This window comes from Sebastes fasciatus, chromosome 2 (assembly GCF_043250625.1).
Source record: "Sebastes fasciatus isolate fSebFas1 chromosome 2, fSebFas1.pri, whole genome shotgun sequence".
Lineage (NCBI taxonomy): Eukaryota > Metazoa > Chordata > Actinopteri > Perciformes > Sebastidae > Sebastes > Sebastes fasciatus.
Window position 1 is genome coordinate 25,938,973 of NC_133796.1, and position 21,931 is coordinate 25,960,903.

General features: G+C 39.4%; 1 protein-coding gene across 4 annotated transcripts in view; it reads left to right on the plus strand.

The window, feature by feature from the left end:
• The window catches only part of lgr4 (leucine-rich repeat containing G protein-coupled receptor 4), a 39,043-nt gene extending 18,519 nt beyond the window's left edge, over positions 1 to 20,524 (plus strand). The window contains exons 3-19 of one of the 4 annotated variants that reach the window (XR_012591449.1): positions 3,736 to 3,807; positions 4,683 to 4,754; positions 7,432 to 7,647; positions 9,237 to 9,308; positions 10,465 to 10,533; positions 11,255 to 11,326; positions 11,551 to 11,622; positions 11,822 to 11,890; positions 11,974 to 12,045; positions 12,859 to 12,924; positions 13,071 to 13,142; positions 13,231 to 13,302; positions 13,429 to 13,554; positions 14,728 to 14,825; positions 15,616 to 15,669; positions 15,807 to 18,815; positions 18,871 to 20,524. Coding sequence is in view for 2 of the 4 variants with exons in the window: in XM_074615967.1 (XP_074472068.1) it covers positions 3,736 to 3,807; positions 4,683 to 4,754; positions 7,432 to 7,647; positions 9,237 to 9,308; positions 10,465 to 10,533; positions 11,255 to 11,326; positions 11,551 to 11,622; positions 11,822 to 11,890; positions 11,974 to 12,045; positions 12,859 to 12,924; positions 13,071 to 13,142; positions 13,231 to 13,302; positions 13,429 to 13,554; positions 14,728 to 14,825; positions 15,616 to 15,669; positions 15,807 to 17,209 (2,677 nt within the window). In the remaining 2 variants the exon portion in view is untranslated. Of the gene's footprint in view, positions 1 to 3,735; positions 3,808 to 4,682; positions 4,755 to 7,431; positions 7,648 to 9,236; positions 9,309 to 10,464; positions 10,534 to 11,254; positions 11,327 to 11,550; positions 11,623 to 11,821; positions 11,891 to 11,973; positions 12,046 to 12,858; positions 12,925 to 13,070; positions 13,143 to 13,230; positions 13,303 to 13,428; positions 13,555 to 14,727; positions 14,826 to 15,615; positions 15,670 to 15,806 lie in introns of all 4 variants that reach the window. The other 3 variants (XR_012591447.1, XM_074615967.1, XM_074615980.1) reach the window with 3 other exon arrangements.
• Positions 20,525 to 21,931: the final 1,407 nt, after the last annotated feature.

Below are 21,931 nucleotides of genomic sequence, written 5' to 3' on the forward strand. Positions count from 1 at the left end.
TTCAACTTCTTTGAAATTAATGTTCAAATTTGAATTAAAAATCTAAATAATCAACCAAATTGTCGGTTGTCAGGCATTTCTTTTTTTCTGTTTTCCAGTCACTTACTGACATGCTCTCCTGTCAAGCTCATGCAAGCTTTCAATTTACAAACACAGAAAGATTTTATTCAACTACGTCTTTTTTTGTGCTCGAAATCCTATCTGACACCATATTTCTTGGCTGCTTGACAGTTGACTGTCTCTTTCATTTCTATGGCAGATGGAGACTACATTAGATATCTTTGCCTCTTTAGCCAAGTTTCCATGTAAATGTTACACAAATTTTAACCAAATTTCCTGAAAATCTGCATCCACTACTGTAATGTGAATATTAGGAGGTGGTTCATTGAAAAACACCTGGTGGTGCTGATTCTCCAGTCGAGTTGCATTAAACCATTGCAGAAGAAGAGGGCACAACAAAGTGATGGAATTAAAAGAGTGCCAGTCAAACCTTGATTGGTGAAAAACAATATAGAATACATGATGGAAATACGGCCTTTATGTTTGTTTCATGTATTCATTCGAAGGTTCCAGTCTCCTGATCGCTCCACGCAGATCTGATGTTTTTGTTTTTATTTCTTGCTTTTGTTTGATGCTCAGAGTTTGCGCTCACGTTTTTTTATGTACAAATTGAAAATGCGCATATAAAACTGGCAGAACAGCTGAGCAGCTGTGGGGCTGAATAACGCTAGCAAATACACTGTCAACAGACAGTTACAAACTCATTAGCCCGGCAGCTACATTAAGGCTCCAAACAACCCAACACTCTCTTAAAGTAACAGGCTCCCTTACAATACAAAAGCAGCTTATACAAGTTACAGTAAGAGTAAAGTTAAGTAACGAAAGGCTTGATGATTTTTTAAACAACTCTATTAAAAATAGATCTAAATAATGGCAGCATTTCTTTTATCTTGAATCATCTTTTTCTGTTTAATTACTTCCACATCCCTGATGCATCCCTGCCATGAGTAGGTAGCAGTAGGGTTGCAAAGGGGCTGTAAATTTACAGAATTTTTCCAGAAATTCAGCTTGTGAATGTGAGTCCCAATGTGTGTGCTCCACTGGCTAGCAAATCGCCGCCACTCTGCGCTGCGCTCATACGGCGGTTACAGCTGATAACGCCGCCCCGACTAGGGCTGCACGATTTTGAAAAAATATCTAATTGCGATTATTTTGACTGATATTGCAATATGATTTGCGATATTAGATGGTATGATGATTTTTCATTCATAACTTAATCATTATTTCCATTTTCATTGAAAAACATTAAAATGTTTAAGGTGTGATTTTTTTTGGGGGGGACAACAAAGATGTTTTCTTAAGTCTGTAGAATATGTTGTGGAGGCCAGGACATCTTAGCAGCATGACAATATTTGATTTAAAATGGCATTTTTACATTTCTTTCACTTTTTAACAAATATTTAGATGCCCTCCTCATCCTGCGATTTGAAAATTGCAGTAGGCCATATTTCAATTTCAATAAAATTTTGATAAATTGTGCAGCCCTATCCCCGACCCACGGTGTCGCCAAAGCGTAACGCCCACCCTTCCGGTTCCCCTCCAGGTTAACACTGTTAGCTCTGTCAGCACTGTTGCCGTTGTTTGCACTGTTCGTGCTGTTAGCACATCACTGTCTGAGCCAAAGGACTACATGCTTTCAGGGAAATTTTGATTATATTAGTGGAGTAAATATACGTAATATTAACACTGAATGATATTACAGTTAACCAGCAGAAAGTAGCCTAAAGCAAAGTGATAGTGAAGATGAGGCATAAGAGTCTGACATCGAGGAATTCTATGGAGAGGATATAGCCTGAAAGGAAAATTATTTTTTGGAGCGAAGTGGGTTTTTTTTTGGAGGGGGATCATAGCAATTTTTGTTATTGTTGTTATTCAGTGAAAGTTAAATACAATATTGAATGAGTCAACTAATTTCTATTAAGGGTTTACAATTATGTCTGCTTATGATATGGTAAAAGGTTTGTTTCTATCTGCATATGACATGGTAAACACTGCCTGAGCAAATAACCCCTATATTTCTATTATATTCCTGTTATTCACATACATTTCTGTCAAATGCAATGGAAAGTTCCCACCTTTGAATATTATTCTTGGAATTTTGCAACCCTACTTTTGACAATTTTTCATTTTACCGTAAATAATGTTGAAGTGTAGAGGTAGGGGAATAGGATGTTATATAAGGGCTCCTGTAGCCAGCACCAGTCAATCAAAATATACCTTGATCAGGTTCAATTCTGATCTTGGATGCTGCACTCAACATCTGCAGTCTAATGACTGCCAACAGAATGACAGCAGCATAAGTTATTGTAAAACTTATTTGGCAAAAAACACTCATCTACACAAATATATGTTTTGTGCTGCACTATGAGACTTAAAATGTAATTGACTGGCTAGTCACACATCTGCAGTCTAATGACTGCCAACAGAATGACAGCAGCATAAGTTATTGTAAAACTTATTTGGCAAAAAACACTCATCTACACAAATGTATGTTTTGTGCTGCACTATGAGACTTAAAATGTAATTGACTGGCTAGTCACACTCCGTAAAGAGCGACTTGTTGAGAACATTTTTATAAGCATACCATGTCTATTAGACTGCTACCTATTTGTTTGTGATGCAAATCATTGATTACATTTGTTGCAATAAGGTCACGTTTGTTGGAATTTACAGTCTTGTATTTCCGTTGTTACCTACTGCAGATTTGTGAAAACTTTTGTGAAATCTATGAAAGGAAAACCTTTAGTTGGGGGGCCAAACATTTTTGTGGGAAGCTATTTGCCCATATACCACATTCATACAGTATACTTATAGAACAGGTAGTTCACTAATTTTTTCAGTGACAAAACTATTCATACTTGTTCATAGTTTTGCTACAGAAATGCAGTAGACTAGCTCTCTGATTCAGTGAAATTTATGGCAAACAAACAGAAGAGCAGTTTTGAGTCTACATGAAGGGTACGTGGTCTTCTGACACAGTCAGCCTTGATTCTCAGGCTCGCACCCAGCAGCTCTTGTTGCAGGGAATTCAGCCTCGTCTGACTCACGTTGCAGAGTGATAAATCTGTTGCTAATCTCTCAGGCCAGATAGTATACTTGGGTTGTGTGTCCCAGTCAGCCGGTCCCATGCTTATTTACACCCCTATTTCCTATACACTTCCTGTTCCCAACAGGAATGGGAGGTGTCCCCTTAGTCTCAAGTAATTCATGCAGGGACTGAAGAAGCTGCCCCGTGATAAATGTTACAAGGCAAAGACTGTTACAAAGGCTACACTGCTGGTATCAGCCTCGGAGGGGTGAATCAGTTTTTCACTCTCTCTATAGGGAGCACTGAGTAGTAATGGTTGGGAGGCTCAATAGGGATCTAAACGGGATATCCAGGAACAGCTCTAATCTCTTGTGGGTGACGGACGAAGTGACAACAGGCCATGGCACAGACACATGTCTTTGACACCCCAGGCCCCATGTTCAGCTTCAGCTGGAACATAATCTACTGAGGCACTGGATGTGGAGAAGTTCTTTAAAAACTATTTTATTGCTTTATTTAGAAATTAAATATACTGTGTGTGTTTTGTAGCAGTCAGTGTGTTATTTCTATGTCGAAATGTCTCCTGTAACTTTTGAAACATTTGATCAATTTCCAAAATATAAGTGTGACTCTTGCTCTCACCACAGACGACTTGCGGGGAATGACCTGTCATTCATCCACCCTGAAGCCCTGTCTGGACTTCATCAGCTCAAAGTCCTGTAAGCACGCACCCTTCCTGTCACCACCACCGCCGCCATCAACACACACACACACACACACACACACACACACACACACACACACACACACACACACACACACTTGTGGCTGTGACGGTGTGAAGTTTTCCACACACTGGGGGAGAGAGTCAATATTTCAGTTTGTGGTGCTGTCAGTTATTGCCACCCTAAACATAGTCATACAATTTACATCCACTTGGAATAGACTAAATGTCTCTTTCCATCCCTGCCCCAACAGTATATGTGGTTGTGAAAACACCTAACGGAGCATTGCATACAAGCTCTGTGTAAAAATTAGTTCTGCATAATTTACATCAGGCAGCACACCCTAGTGTGCTTGCACAGACTCGAACACATTGAGCCACACACAAAGCGCTGCCCTGTTGATTCTGCAACGGGCCAAAAGTTCAAAGTCCTGTTGATCTACAGGTGAGGTCTTGGTTACATGACTGAAAACACAAACACATGGAGGTATTGTACGTACTTATCATATCCAGTGATTTATTCACATTGTTACTTGTAACCACACAAGTGAAAACAAACAAGTATTTTGACTCCATGCAGCTCAAACAAACCCCATTCACATCGGATTTGGGTCAGTTTTTACAGTGAAGACTCAATCTGTTCATTCATCAGCTTGGCAACAGTATCAGGAATCAGGAAAACTCCATGAAGCCAGTGTCCCTCAGTGTGGAGCCACATAAACAACAACAACACACAGAGGAGGCCTTCAGAAAGCTCCCTTACATAGTTAACAATGAATGTATTTGTGGATACATATTGCTTTAAATTAATGTCACAGGAAAAATGTTATGAGTTGAGTTAAAATCATCATTTTGCCATTTAACTTTCAGGATGCTCCAGAATAATCAACTGAAGACTGTACCCAGTGCAGCCCTGAAGAACCTTCAATCTCTCCAGTCTCTGTAAGTCATCACACACACACACACACAAGCACACACACACAAGCACACACACACACACACACACACACACAAGCACACATGCATGTGTAGGATATTGTCTACTCAAAGAATCTTTGAGTTTCAAGTTGACCTTTCCGTCCTGCATTTACTGTATTAGGGAAACACTCACTGCTATTGCTGCAGTGATTGTAATAATGCTTTGTCAGTGTCATCATTGTTGGATTAATGTAGTTTCAATAAGTTGTAAACTGCCAGGCATGGCCTAACAGGGCAGAAGAATTAGCGTTGCTTTGGACTGAAAAATTACTCTTTTGAATTTGTGATGGAACATGTTGATGATCAAAAGGTGGTGTTGGTGCTGCTGCAAAAGGAAGTCATTCATGTTAATATGTAAGAAATCACTCAAGCCATAATGTCACACCAGCCCTGTTAGTGAGTTTTATGAATAGCCAGTGTTTTCTTTAGAAGTTGCAGTTAATGAGAAAGCTATTTCGTCCTGATTTCCTGGACAGGAAGACATACTGCAGGCATCTGTGCAGTTGTCAAAGAAAGCACTGCAGTGTATTTACACAGCTTACTATCCAAAGTGGAATTCATAGTGTTTGTGCCAAACTAACAACCACATTCTAGACAGTTGCTCACAGAGATAATATAAATTGCAACTGGAGTACTGCAGAACAGTTTTACCTACTAATGTATGTGAGGATCTAAATGTTTGGTGCTACACAAATTTATGCAAAAATGGAGTTTAGTTTGAGGCCACTGATTTCTCAGTGTAAACGTCAGACGATCCAATCTAAAATATCTCAACAACTACCGGATGGATTGCCATTTAATTTGTCCAATTCTTAAACTGTACTTCTGTGTCAACTTATCTCAAAGCACCACTGTGCCTAAGTATAACTTCACAGCGCTGTTAGCATGGCTGTAGACCTTCTGACAAATACACTTTGAAATCACACTTCAAAGTCAAGTATTTATTTGCTCCAAATAACAGAAATAACATGTATTTGTGGTGCCACTTGTTAAAAGTTCATACTAGAAACACCAAAAACTTCCTAGCATTTAGCATGTCCCGGCATCTTCAGTCTGTATAGGCTTCACCTGTACAGATTAAATTCAGGCACATGGCTGTCGTTCATCAAGGTAGTTTAATATGTGTCTGAAATCAATACTTACAGTATTTAAATAAAATACACTACTATAAGATGGCAATATTATGAGTAAAGACTTTACTCTTCTTCCAAGGCAAAAAAAACTGTTGACATCTCAATTATTTAACTCAAGCAATTGTTGATGTCATTTAGGGGCGGTTTCGCTCATATCACATACTTTACTCCTGCTGTAGTGTTTGTTGCCCAGCAATAGCCCTGTGTAAATGTAGGTCAGTCTAATTCAGCAGATCTGTCGCTAACTTTTCTCTTTTTATGTTGGATTGTTGAGTTTTCCAGCAGCTTTTATTTTTCCATGTGTTTACTTGTTACTGTCAGCCCTTTCTCGATTTCCTACTCCACTCGCCCTCAGTCTTAGCATTGTTTTTCTGCGACTACTGAATGTCAATTTCGTTGAGACCATGATATCTACATGGCTCTATTTTTGCCACCACCAGAGACTAAAGGAGGAATGGATCCAGCTGGAGAAACGTGCTGAAAGTCCAGCTTTCAGCTATTATCACCCTTCTATAACCCTCCCCTTGTCCCTTGCTTACCCTCTTCTTCTTTTTTCTGCCGCTCTTCTTTCTATTTAACAGATGTCTTTTCTCTGTGAGGGTTTTAAGGTCTGTAGCTGAAGTAATATGCTTTGACAGAGCCAGGACTTGGTTTGTATAAAGCCTTAGAGAGCTAAATGTCAATCAAGACTGTTTTTCTTCCAGCCCAGACACTTGAGGAATTTTGAGGGAGGGCGAGACACTCAGGGAGGGAGGATAGCAGGAGAAAACAGGGTGGCGATGGTGAAAAGAACACTTGTGCATTCATAATACTGCTTAAATAAAAAATATTTCCTTTTTTTCTTTTTTTTACCACCAAACTATTAACTCCTGATCAGAATTTCATGTTTGCAGGGTCACTGCTCTGTAGTACAATATAGTCAAACATGAGATTCCCTGAATATTCACATCATGAAACTTGAGAATATTAACCTATTATATTACATCCATTTTGTTAGAAAATGTCAAGTTAATATATCAGATTTACTTTCTGATCTTCTGCTCTTCTGCATTGAAAGGAACCATTTTAGGTGCAAACACCACTCAGGTGCCTATTTTTGGAGATATATAGGTTGTGGCTAATTGTGTAGAGTTAGCATGAGTTGTCCCGTCAATGCACATAAAAATGAGGTGCTGCTCATTGCTTTGAAGAAGTTAAACCGGTCAAAACATTGGTGATAAAATTAAATAATTGGATTAGTTTTTAAATAACTGGGTAGGGACCAAAACTCAAACCCAGGATAAATTATATACACTTCAATAGATGCTTTGCTTGCTACGAGCTAGAAAATGACAATAAAATGAAAGAAAGGACAGAGTAAAATGATATGATAAATATGAATTTTTCTTTTCTATTTTTTTTCTTTGCTGTTTTTAAGGCATTTATAGCAGTGTCATATGCCTGAGTCAATGTCAATTTCGTATTGATTTAATGAACTATTACTTTTTCCTTGTTTATCTGTTCTGCAGTCGCCTTGATGCGAACCACATCACCACGGTTCCAGACGACAGTTTCGAAGGCCTTCAGCAGCTACGCCACCTCTGGTTGGACGACAATAACCTGACGGAGGTTCCCGTCAGTTCTCTGAGACACCAGACGAACCTTCAGGCTCTGACGTTGGCGCTCAACCGCATCTCGTTCATACCAGACAACGCCTTCGCGAACCTCACCAGTCTAGTTGTGCTGTAAGTTATATTAAGCTACTGTTCTAATTGTGGTTAATAATTAAAAAACCTGCAGAGTAGTGTTAAAGTACAAATATTTACTGTACATCTGTTTCACTAATGTTTTTGACCAGGTGGCTTTTGCCGCAGTGTGTAGGATGGATAAAAAAGACCATAGGCACCTAACCATCCAGTGCATTCAGCTGTATTTTATGTATTTAACATCACCACTAAAGAAAACTAAAAACATTTGTAAATAGATTAGTAGCCATGTCGTGAAACCATCAGTGACTGGATAAATTCCCTCAAAAAAGATTTAAACAATTCCATACCATGACATTTCATCAATCAAGGCTTTTGGTGAGATTTAAAAGGTACAGTATTTGAGTAATAAACAGTTTCAGAGTCATTTAAGTGAACTTCCCCAGAACAGCCAGGAGAACTTTGCATGCCGCCTTCATAGACCCATATACTAAATAACTCAGCAGGAACAACCTGCTGGTGTACTTTTTTTAAAACCTTAATTAACCAGGCACACTGACAGAGAACATTCTCTTGTTGACTAAAATGGCCTGAGGGAGTATCTGAAGAAACGAAAGTTCATTGGGTGTAAAGTAGATCAGGATATTTCTCAAGTTGAGAGCCAACACATGCAAATTCTCTGCAGTGTGAGTAAACGGTAATAGTCCGATGTCTCTTTAGTTTCACAGCCGTGACGTGTAATAAGTGGATGTACAGTTTTTTGAGTTAATGTTTTGGGGGTCATTTTTCTATTAAATAACTTGACTAACTCTCTATCTGACTGCGTAGAGCACCATCCAGTTAGTAAAATATGACTGTACTGCTGGTGCTCCGCTCTAAATTAAAGAAGCTGCAATTCCTATTTAGTTTTTCATGCATCATATGCATTATTCTGTCACCACAAATCAATGCAAAGTACCTCTCCTTGTTTCCTGCTCTAGCTCTCAATGTATCCTCTGAGCGACTGCAAATCAGACTGCAAACACAAACATACTGTAGTATTTATATCCACAGCTTACAGTTAATAAGTCAACAAAACGGGTAGCTGCTCATGCCCTGCTGTGCTACACTTTTGCAGTGAAATGTGCCATTTGGGGTTTGAATTTGAATGTCAACGAGACTTTGAAAAAGTTGCTCGACTCCGAGCATTAATGTAAAATCAAGATTATCTTGTTGTTTTATGCATGGGAGGGAAATGCTAAAACCTTCCACGAGAGGAACTTGTACAAATATGTGGTGCGTTACGAATCTGAGGGATCGTTCCAAACTGTTATACATTAACACAAACACACACAGACACACACTCTGAGTGGTATTGCTGCAGGGTTAGCATAAACATGTCAGGGTAAACAGGAAGAAAAGACCTTGAATCTATTAGGCAAGGAAAGCCCTCTGCATACACACACATACAGTACAGACACCTGATTCACAAATCATACTCTGCCGTACAGAGATGATTAGCGGAACGTCTGACAGAAGCTGCAAAATTTAAACTGATAAGAAACCCATGATGAAAGTGAAAGATTATTAAAATATGTCATGGTATGAGAATCTCACAGATGTGTGTGAAACTGCTTTTGCTTCTCCAGACATCTTCATAACAACAGAATTAAGGAGATAGGAAACAACTGTTTTGCTGGGCTGGTGAACCTGGAGACGCTGTAAGTGCACATTCATACAGTAGTTAATGTGTGTGAGTGTGTATCAGTCTGAGTGTGTTTGCAGTCGTGTTTGTGCGTGCTAACAGCTCCTCCACCCTCCTCTGCTCCGGTCCTCCAGACATCATTGTGTCCACTTCCTCCTTTAATTGCTCTAAGATAAATAGAGCAAAGTACATGATGCTTATCAAATCTGCTCACTTCCTCCTGCCACAGCCATGAAAAATCTCTTAGCAACAGCTTTACCTAATGGCAAACAGCTAGAAACATTTTCACTATATTTGACATTTTTTATAGTCTAACCAATTTATAAATTAATGAAAAAAAATGTTTTGTCAAATAGATGTTAATGAGAATAATCAATAACTGTAGCGCTAGCTCCGTGGTTCAGTTGGTTGCAACATATTGTGTCAGGAATAAGATTCAGGGCCCCATCTTACAACTGGCGCAAAGCAGCGTGTAGCGCAACTGGCATTTCTAGTTTCAGACTGACGTGGTTGTCATTTTCATGCCAAGCGCACACGTTGTGTAAGTACCAAATGTACTTGCACCCATCTGTGCGCCCCTGGGTGTGTTGGTCTTAAAATTAGTTGTGGTCAGGCGCATTGCTATCTTGAGGCAGCAGAAAGCGATTACGCCATTGACCAAAAAAATCTGGCGCAGTATTTTCCTGCTTTTTAAATGGCATTATTCAGATAGTAAGTTGCGCCATGCACTTTAGACCATTAGCTATGGATTGTTTAAAGAGAGCCCTCAGAGTTTTAACAGAGTACAAGGGGATGTTTTTTGCAGTGGGCTATAATTCCCACAAGCAATGGACTAGGGATCAGTTATTAGGATTATGTATTTATGTTGAGTATTTTACTGGTCAGATGTTCAGTTGTTGTTGCTAAAAGAGTAAATCATTCAGTACTGCTAGCAAGTCTTATGTTTTGTTATTAGGATTATAACAATGCTAGTAATCCTGGTTATTAATAATGAGTGAGTGACTTGGTGCTCAGTCACAGAGAGAACCAGATAATTGAACACTAGCAATTCTTAATTGTAGACATGTTTGTGTTAAATATGCCATTAATTAGTGGGGTGTAGAGGGATGGATTTACCTTCAAATGCAAGAAAACTGTGCTGACTCCCTGCATCTCTCTCTGTCTCATCCTAGAGATCTGAACTTCAACAACCTGATGTTTTTTCCCAAAGCGATAGAGGCCCTGCCCAAACTCAAGGAACTGTGAGTACATCGTCCTGTTTCTCCTCCGTGAAGGAAACATTTTGTACCGACACTAAAGTCAGGGACAGGTTAACTTAACAGAGCATGAAGGAGACTTTTCAATGTCTTTTAGTTTTCATGTGATACAAAAAAAGACAACTATCTGAGAAAGTAGCTCTGAACTAAATATGGGGAAGCTACAGCACACATGCAAAGTAGCAAAACACTTGTAACCTGTTGTTAAAATTACAAATATTTCCGTATTTGTGTAAATCATTCCTATTGACACACATACACATCAGGTAAAAAAAATGGCAAACATCCTATTTATTATATTATTATCAAATCATTACTAAATAGAAATACATTAACTGATATCTTTAGCAACATGTTTCAACATTTGTGCTTTTATTTTGAAGGCTAAAAATAAAATTATTTATTTATTTATTTACTTATTTCCTGGTTTTCCAGATGAGCACATTAATTATTCAATGAAATGATTATTTAATTGTTAGGTTAATTGTTAATGAAAGGATTACTTAAATCAATTGATAGACCTTGATTTCTGCAGCAGACCTTTTGTTTGTGCATGATTTGGTTGAACTGTGGACTGTTTGCCTTTTGCATCATTAATTTGGATATTTTTTTTATTTTGCATACGTCAACTTAACTTACTTATTATGTTGGGGTTTCATATTGAGCAAAGTGTGTTCACACTGTCTCCTTGATATTCTTCCTGCAGCGGGTTTCACAGCAACGATATTGCTTCCATACCTGAAGGGGCCTTCCATAACAACCCCCTGCTGCGAACCATGTAAGGTCAAACTCACAGACACGACTTAGAAACAGACATAGCACACTAATAAGCCACAGTTGTACAAATGCTACAATGCACAGTATGCCTTCTGATAAGCACACATACAGTATTAGCTGACAGTGTGAGCCTCCAGTGGATGAATGTCCAGAAGATGGAGCCATTCTCGCATAGTAAATGATTTTGGTTTGAACTCTGCCCCTCTGCTCTTGCTGCCCTCCCAGACATCTCTATGACAATCCTCTGTCCTTCGTGGGCGCCTCGGCTTTCCAGAATCTGTCTGACCTGCACTCCCTGTAAGTCCCACCGTTAGGCATGACTCCTGGCAAACAAGTTTTAACAAGTTTTGTCTGAACTTGGTGATTTAAACACTTACTAAAAATACTATTTTGGTGTGTTTTTAAAGGGTCCTTAGACCTTGTTTCATCCATTCCGACTCATGCTGTGAGGTTCATGAGTTTGTGATTTAACTATTCGTTGCCATGTGTGTTTCAGGATGCTGCGCGGTGCCAGCATGATGCAGGACTTCCCCATCCTTACGTGGACTAATAACCTTGAGAGTCTGTGAGTGAACTTGGATGCAGCATGAGTTCCTGGTTGTGCTTTTGTGTGTCTCAGGAGTGACTGATTAGGTTTTTCATTTCCAGGACCCTGTCAGGAACCCAGATATCGTCCATCCCTGCTGAACTGTGTGAGGACCTCAAATTGCTTCGGACGCTGTAAGAGACTTTTCCTTTCCTGTCACTAGCAGTAGTGCTTAAAGATGACCTATTATGCTTATTTTCAGGTGCAGACTTTAGGGTTTCTACTAGAACATGTTTACTGGCTTTAATTTAAAAAATACTCTCATACCGGCTGTGCGGGAAAACCTCTTTTCACCATCTGTTTGAGAAAAAGCCCAGTCTGCTCTGATTGGCCCACTCTTGTGATTGGTCAGCTGAACCAAACTCTTTGGACTCCGCTCCAGCTCCGCTCTAACTAGCTTTGTTTGACGACCTGCCAAACTAGCCGCTAGGCAGGTATTATGCAAATGCATTACTTAGTGACATCACCACATTACGGAAGAAAAGGCAGAACTTCAAGCAAGGTGTGTCAGGCGGTTCAGGAGCAGTGTTTCTGTGGGGGAGAGGAACTCCCTTTGGCGTGGACTTTGGGCTTTATAACTCCCCAGACCTTTTGCATGCACAAAAACTATGTAACACACTAAAGGAAAGAGAAAAACACAAAAGCATAATAGGTCCTCTTTGAAAAATGTCTTCTACAAATAATTGCACTCACTGAAGATTTAAGATAATTAGGAACTGACTGGGACAGTAGACATTGTCCCAGTATAGGTGGATGGGTAAACTATGGTTTTAATACCGCTGCACACAGTAGAAAAATGTGCACACTAAGGTATAGGGAAGTCTTTATAGACCAATTATATCTTACAGGATGGAGCATGACTAACCATCCAACTTTTGGTCTTCATTCTTTCATTTTAAATAGTCCCAGTTGTCTAATTGTTGAAGCTGTTTGTTTCCCTCCATCAGAGACCTGTCCTACAATGAGATCAAGGAGCTCCCGTCCCTCCAGGGCTGTGTCCGACTGCAGGAGATGTGAGTGTTGAACATGTAGCAGTCACTTCACAAATCTCAAAAGCTTAGAAGATTAAAAGATTATAATGTAATAACCATCAATTAAAGTAATACAGGTGATCATTTGCTTGTTTATAATCTGTTCAATTCTCATTTTAAATCTACAGAAGCTTTCAGCATAACCATATTCAACAAATTGACAGGGACACTTTCCAGGGTCTCTCTGCACTCCGTTTACTGTAAGTCCACTCAGTCAAACACACTGGATGCTGTAGAAACAAATGTTTAATGCCTGCATTGTGACTTTCACTGCTTTATTTCACACAGAGACCTGAGTAGAAATGAAATCCGAGTTATCCACAGAGATGCTTTCCTCTCCCTCACTGCACTCACCAACCTGTGAGTATTATTTTACCACTTATCATCATAATGACTACAGAACTCTCCAGTCCCATGTCATTGCTTGGTTTGACTGTCTGTGTTGTACAGAATTAAGTTTCTTATGTATAATATTTTTTTTTACAGAGATCTGAGTATGAACTCTCTGACTGTGATTCCAACAACTGGACTGAGCGCGCTCAGTCAGTTGAAACTCTCAGGGAACCCGCAGATGAAAAATGTGCTGACTGCAAAAAACCTGCCCAAACTCAGGTGAGACAGAACGTGTGTGGTCTACTGTCAAGTTCTGTTATCCAAAGTGTTTAGTGTTTGGTGCCGACTATGTAATTGAAACGTCCCACGTTCGATTCCTGGGGACCTTTGTTACATGTGAGCACCATCTCTCTCTCTCTCTCTCTCTCTCTCTCTCTCTCTCTCTCTCTCTCTTTCTCTTTCTCTTTCTCTCTCTCTTTCTCTTTCTCTTTCTCTCTTTCTCTCTCCCTCTCTCTTTCTCTCTCTCTCATTTTTTCTCTGGCACAAAATGACCCCAAAAATACTTTAAACAATGTTTAAAAACATTGTGATTTTTTGAAAGGTGAAAGAAAAATCAAGCTACATTGAAATAAGAATATTAAATTAAACAAAAAAGACATTTCATTCAAGTTGTAAACTATGGAAAACATACAAGGGTTAACTACAGGATTGGAATAAATCCCTGAAATCTGAAGTTTCCGAAAGAAAGATCACATCATTACAGGACGTAGCCCTTACGCAGATTTGGCCAATTTCTAAAGAGAGTTTTTGGCCATCAAAATGGTGGTTATGGTGGGGAGGGAAGTCAGGCTTTTCTGCAGAGGGTACTGGCACTGGTGTTTTCAGTCAATGTATTTATTCATTTAAGCCATTTAGGTTCCAAACCTCTTTGTTTTCAATGGGTAGTGAGAAAAGGAGGTAAAACATCGGCAACACAAAGATGGCAAGCACTCAGAGTCCAAAATGGTGATGTAAAAAACACAGTATACATGCCGTGCTGCACAAACTCAAACCAAGCAGTTGCTTTGCTAACTTTATAAACAAAATAAATTGGACTAATCCTTTAGTAAACAAAATGTCTACAAAAGATAATATATATTTTTTTCTGTATTTCTCCATCTGTTGTGATTATATGTACTGTATGTATGTGACAGATTTACATAAAAACAAGACAAACTCCACCTTTTCACTCACATTTAATGAGAAAGCCAGCTGAATCTGGTTTCTCCACAATTGTAGACGCACTACAGAAAACATCAAATATTATTATTGGAAAAAAAAAATCACAAGACACAAACAGGTTATTTATGCTTTTCCCAATAAGGTATTGTCATTTGATACCATCTGTATTATCAACACTAGACCTCAGCAGGATGCTCACAGCCTTTCTAAAGCATCACTGTTTGTTTGTAGGTCCATCTCTGTCCCGTACGCCTACCAGTGCTGTGCATTCGTTGGATGTGACTCAATTACAAGTTCTTCTGAGGAAAATGACGTAAAGAAATCTACAGGTGGGAATGCTGCAGTCACAGACTTTTCCTAGGAACAGTTTACATGTTAGCTAAACTATTTTTTTGTTTTATTTACATAAATGCAGCTAAAAATGTCTTTCTTGCCAGACAGATATCAGATGTAGATGTTATCCACTCTGGCTTTAGCCTGCATTTACTGTTCACAGACTGTGTACTGAAGATGTATTTCTATGTGCATCAGTTACAATGTGTTTTATTGCATTGAATAACTTTAACTCAGCAACTAACTAACATTACATACTGTTGTACATTTCCTATTTGACTTATTATGAAAAATTTAAAGTTTAAGTAAATGTAATTACAATTTAGAAAGAGCAAGAAAGTGTGTATTTTGTCTGCATGTCTCTGCACATGGGCTGATTTATGTGATCTATAGTCTTGTATCAAAATTCAAAGACCAGTAAACCAGATAGTCCTTTCAATTTTTTGTTACAAAACATTTGCTTCAGATGTAAATATTTAAAATAATTTCATTAATTTACCATCCTTTATTTAATCCAAAATGATAGTAAGCTTGTCTTTATTATATGTGTTTTACTGTATTTAAATAATATTCCAGTTTAACACTATTGCATAGTAACAATAAATTAATTTCAGGTTGTGGAAGATGTAATAATTAACTTAAACCATTGTTGATTGTTATATAGCAGAAATAAGAATTTGGAAAGTCACACAAAAGCACTTGTTAACATGCTTCCTGCTGTTTATACCTGACCACTATTCTTTGTCTTTTTAACATTTGCATTTCTTACATGACTTTTAATTTTAGGTGGAGAGGATGTGGAAAGAATCTCAATGATTATGCATTGCTCTCCATCACCAGGTAAGCATTAAACAGATTTGTATGTGTTTCTTTATGCATCTGTGTATCAATAATATAAAAGCTTTTGAAATAATAAAAAAAATAAATTGCTAAATTAAGTGTTAACTCTCAAGCAACCACATTGTTTCTGTCTTCAGGAGCCTTCAAGCCTTGTGAGCACTTGCTGGGTAACTGGATGATTCGTCTGACAGTCTGGTTCATCTGTCTGGTGTCGCTGGTCTTCAACAGCCTCGTGCTGGTGGCCACCTTCTCCCCCACGCACCGAGCCACAGGCCATTCCCACTCCCTTACTCCGTCGCTTTCCCCTGCTCGGCTGCTGATGGGGCTACTGGCCCTGGCCAACCTGCTCACGGGTCTTTACGTCGGCGTGCTGACCGTACTCGACGTCGCCACCTGGGGCTCGTTCGCCGAGTTCGGTGTGTGGTGGGAGATGGGGCCTGGCTGTCAGGTCACAGGAGCTCTGGCCGTCTTCTCGTCAGAGTGGGCGGTCTTGTTACTCTCGCTGGCAGCCGTGGAGCGCAGCGTGGCCGTGCGGACGATTCTCGGGAAGGTAATGATGTCACCCAGGAGGAACGGCGGCAGCCACCGCAGATGCTGGAGAGGAGATCGTACCTTTGGCCTTGCTGCCGGACTCCTGGGGCTGCTTGCTGCTGCTGGAGCCTGCCTGCCTCTCCTGACCTCCAGTGACCAGTCTGCCTCTCCTCTCTGCCTGCCCTTCGCTGGCGGAGAGAGTCCAGCTCTGAGTGTCACAGTTGTTCTGGTGCTGCTCAACGCGCTGGCGTACCTGTTCACTGCAGCCGTGTACACCCAGCTGTACTGCCACCTAGGCAGGGTGGAGCTGGCAGATCCGGAGCAGACCGGTGCCCTGCGGCACGTAGCCTGGCTCATCTTCACCAACTGCATCTTCTTCTGCCCCGTTGCGGCTTTTTCCTTCGCCCCTCTGTTGACGGGCTCTACAGCCGGCGGCCCAGAGATCGCCAAGTCCGTCACTCTCATTTTCTTCCCGCTGCCTGCGTGCCTGAACCCAGTGCTGTATGTGTTCTTCAGCCCGGCCTTCAGGGAGGACTGGCTGAGGCTACGCGGAGGATTGACCAGGGAGGTGAAGGCCGGCGCAGAAAGTCACGGAGACGACGGCGGCGGAGGGTCGGAGCTCACAGACGGTGGCTCCTCCACCCACCTGGGCTTTGACTGCGGGATGTACTCGCAGCTTTGCGGAGAGACAGTTGTATGCGAGCAGTGCGAGGCTGCGCTGCATGCCAGGACCTGCTCTTCTCCCTCGTCCTCCTCAGTCTGTAGACACTTGGTGAAGTCTCACAGCTGTCCCACCCTCCTGGCGGGAGCTGCAGTGTGCCAGCGTGCCGAAGGGTTTTGGGCAGACAGCGGCACGCCCTCCGCTCAGTCCGAGTACGCGGACGAGGGGGACTCGTTTGTGTCGGACAGTTCGGACCAGGTTCAGGCCTGTGGCAGAGCCTGCTTCTGTCAGAGCAGAGGCCTTCCTCTGGTACACTACTCATACAACATACCTCGAGTCAAGGACTAAGGACGCCTCAGAAGCTCCAGTACGTCTGTGTGCACAGATCTCTCTGTCATGTGAATTTTAGATGCTACAAGAATATATAAACAATTTTTATATCAAAACAACAAAATGTGCCAACTACCCTGCTAAAAAGACTATTCAGCAAGCACTTATGTTTGTAATTACTGTGGAAACAGAGATGCAACCAATCATTTAAAGGGAACTTGGTATGCTTATGGAAACTTGGAGACCATTTCTACGTGAGCTGAACTGAGCACATCATTTTATAAACTGGTCAAGAAAGGATCTCGCAAAGGAAGATCTCGCCACCAGTGCCTGCCTCTTTGCTTTTCGATTGGATTTTCACGATGTTGCGAGCCTCAATGTATGTGTCAAAGACTTCTCTGTTTTACCTGTGCTTATAAGCTTTTTTCAATTTTAATTGTTACACATCTTGTCAATTTTTAAAGCTTCTCCACAGCAACTGTTGATTTTATACTTTGATTTTTTTTATTTATTTTTTTTACATAAATGTAGCAAATTGAATAATCATCCTAGACTTTTCTGCGTGAATGTAACTTTCAGGTGGTCTTCACCTGCCAGAGGGGGATAATGTAACGTCAGCAATAACGTCTGCCCTGCCTGCCCGTGATCGTAATCTGAGAATGGTATCAGTAAATGCCAGTCTGTAATAAACATGTCTTTGCTTTAAGTTACTAAGACTAAGAATGTGATAAAAGTAGCAGATATCACTGTTATAGCAACAGCTATGCTTGGTGGTGGTGAAAGAGTTTATTTATTGTTTGAGCAGCAGGAGGGTGGAGACGATTTCAGGTGGCCTTTGAATGATGATTATACAATATAACCCAAGCATTCACCAAAACAACAGCACTTCTCTTTGTTTAGTTCTTCACCAACAACTAGTACACGCATACAGGTCATTATTGTCATTATAGTCTGAAGGATTATTCCAGTTATTTTTAAATATGGGCCTTATTTTTCTGAGTTATTCCCATCATGCTGTTTGGTTTAGATCATTTGGATTTTCTTTCTTCTCAACTGCAGAGCTACTGTACATATTGTATTTGTGCTTCGGCCAAGAGACACATCAAACCCAACAAACATTTTCCTTTCCAGCACAGTAATGCTTAAATATTGCAATAAGACCTGTTTTTTATCTGATATTCAGATTATTTCTGGCTGTCAGAATAATTGTGGACTCATTGCTCTGTTGAATACACAGAGTTTAATAAGCATACACTGTTTCCTGTAAATAGAAACCGCACATTGATGTTAAAAAGATCACATCAATCAAAGGAATAATTTAACATTTTGGGAAATACATTTAGTCGCTGTCTTGCTGACAGTAAGGCGAGAAGATCAATACCACTCATCACATGTCTGTATGCTAAATATTAAGCTACAGCCAGCCGCTGGTTTGCTTAGCTTAGCATAAAGACTGGAAGCGGAGGGAAACAGCTAGTCTCTTCAATCTATTAAAAAACTGAAGGATTAAACGAGAGAATGCCAGGAGAATATCACAAGAACTTCTGCCTATAGAGAGGAAATAATGCTTTCAGAATCAAACATAAATCCATCTATACCAATGATCATATTAACGTTAAAAAATGTTCATAGTGTGTGAGAAAATAATCGTTTATAGTCGTGAAAATAATGAGCTTTAGATGTGCTGGTATGTTACCTTTGGACAGAGTAAAGATAGAGGTTCCTCCGTTATCAGACTTAATGCAAAGCTAAGCTGCTGCTGGCTTTAGCTCCATATTTAGCGACAGATATGAGAGTGGTATCGCTTTTCTCATGTAACGCACAAAAGTGGATATTTCCCCAAAATGTCACAAAAGAAAAATACAGTAAACTTTGGTTTTTATTTTAATTTAAATTCATTTTAAATTCCCCTCCAAAAAATCTAAATCAACTGCAGCACACAATTTGAACTTATCAGAAGAGTGATAGCTGACGTCCATTGTTGGGTTGATTTAAAACGTATCATTAAACATAATTTGGCTTGTGAGCGACAAGTTGAACACATGAATACCGTCCAAGTTAAACACATGAATTTAATCCCACTCTTCCTCTTCTTCCAACATGATGTAAAACGCAGCACAAGACTGGCAGCCAGCTGAGTCAACAAGAAAAGTGTGTAAACAGTGCCAAAAAGTTAAAAAAAATAATAATAATAATTGAAATGTGGGTGGTTATTATTCAACCACAGATATTTAAAGACAAGTATCTGCAGTGTGGATCTTTTTGAAATACTTTACAGCTCTACAGTGAAGTTATTGGCGATATTTTGACCAGAATAAACAGGCATGAAGTATGAAAATAAGACCTATGTTGAAAATAAGAGGAATTATCTTTAAACTAATTCACTGCCTCCAGTGTCTTTCCAATCCAGTGACATTACACACACTTAGTGTATGTTCATTTCAGTCCGTGCAGATCATCAGAAGAGCATTATTATATAGTAAAGTATATTAACGTAGACGTCGTTTCACCCTGAGAGCTGACCTGAGTGAGACTGTGTGTGACGAGGGATTGACTGATGTTTGGTGTGTTGGAGCATGACTGTACACATTAAGGTGGATACACCCTCAGAGCGTGTATCCACAAGTGCACATCATGTGAGTGCTCAGGAATTTAGGCAATGTAGGGAAACGTTTTTCTTCCACCAACGAGACATTCTTGTGTCTTTTATAATGCAGCATTTAATTTGAATCTTTTTCATTTTATTTTCTGTTTTCCACGTAGTCTCGACCGGGTGTGTACATTTTTGCACCAACCAAAATGTCCGTTGATTGTTTGAGAGTTTGAGAGTTTGAGATGTCCCATCTGGTGAAAATGTACAAATCTTTTTTTTTTTTTGTATGTAAATTATTTGAAAAGAAAACCAGTAATCAAGAATGGGATGCTAACTAAGGAAGCTACCTCCTCGACTGTAGTGGCTACCAGCAGTGCTTTGTAAAAGAAAAGTCTGTTTTCATCTGTTGTTATTCTTTTTGTTTGCATTCTTAGCTTTATGTTGACATGTGGTTGTACATCATAATTTTAGATAAGTGCAAATTGTGGGAGGAATCTATGTACTGTATACTGTGATTTATTTTTTAACCAAACTATAAACTATGACATTTTTTTGTTTTATCTTTTATAGATACAAAGTTGCAGAATAATACAGATTATAAAACAGAATCTCACTTAATTTCAGTTCAAATTAAAATCTTATTTGTAGTTTTTCATATGAGATCTCCCCGAGTTGTTTTATTCTGTTCAAGTAGAAAAATAATTCTATGAAATTGTGAATGAATAAAATTGGAAGAACACAACCATTTTCATTTACCTTTGTGTTCAAATTAAAACACTGCAGCAACCGTCGTCTTCATCAAATATTTTATCATATATCTAAAATTATTATACTTTTTACCTTGTTTAAAACTCGTCATTTCACCTTTCTGGTCGAAGCAGCTTTGCCATTTTAAGTCTTAAAGTATGCATGTTAAACTTGGTTGGCTGTAAAAATGAAGTGTTTAATTTCTGCTTTGAAAAATGTTCAAAAAAATGTACGGTTCATCCCTTTGGTCTCGACTGATATAGCTCGACAATTATTTGACGTTTTGCCATGAAATTTTGTACAGACATTCACAGTCCCCAGAGGATGAATCCTAATACTTTGGTGATCGCCTAACTTTTCCTCTAATGTCACAATGAGGTCAAAGTTTACATTTATCCAGTGAAATATCTCAACATGAACTAGACAGATTGGCGAAAACTTTGTACTGATATTCATGGTTCCCAGACGATGTATCTTAATGACTTTGGTGATCCTGTGACTTTTTTTTTTTTTCTAACGCCATTTCTATCTTCAGTTTTGAATGAAATATCTAAAAAATGATTAGATGTCTAAATGATCGTCATGAAATTACATACATGCTAGGGCTGGGCAATATATCGATATTGTATCGATATTGTGATATCAGACTAGATTATATAGGTAAAATATTTAATTGTGATTAATCAAATGATTGTACTTAGTTAATCGCAATTAATGGCACATTTTTTATCTGTTCAAAATGTACCTTAAAGGGAGATTTGTAAAGTATTTAATACTCCCATCAACATGGGAGTGGACAAATATGCTTGCATAACGTGGCAAACTGCAGCCCAACAGGCAGCAACAGCTGTCAGTGTGTCAGTGTGCTGACTTGACTATGACTTGACCCAAACTGTGTGATTATCATAAAGTGGGCATGTCTGTAAAGGGGAGACTCGTGGGTACCCATAGAACCCAATTTCATTCACATATCTTGAGGTCAGAGGTCAAGGGACCCCTTTGGAAATAGCCATGCCAGTTTTCCCTCGCCAAAATTTAGTATAACGTTGGAGCGTTATTTAGCCTTCTTCGTGAAAAGCTAGTATGACATGCTACCAATGGATTCCTTAGGTTTTTGTTTGTTTAATATGATACCAGCATCAATGGTACAGTACCAGTACAAATTAGTGGCGTTAAAACAAATTTACGTTAACGCGTTGTTATTATTGCGTTAAGTTTGACAGCCCTATTATTTATCAAAAGTGTTATTGTGCAAATAGTTTGTAAAAGCACCAATGGTCAACCCTACAATATCGTCGCAATATTGATATCGAGGTATTTGGTGAAAAAATATTGTGATATTTGATTTTCTCGCCCTGTTAGTTTGGCCCAACACAAAACAAATCTTGGAAGAGTTGGAT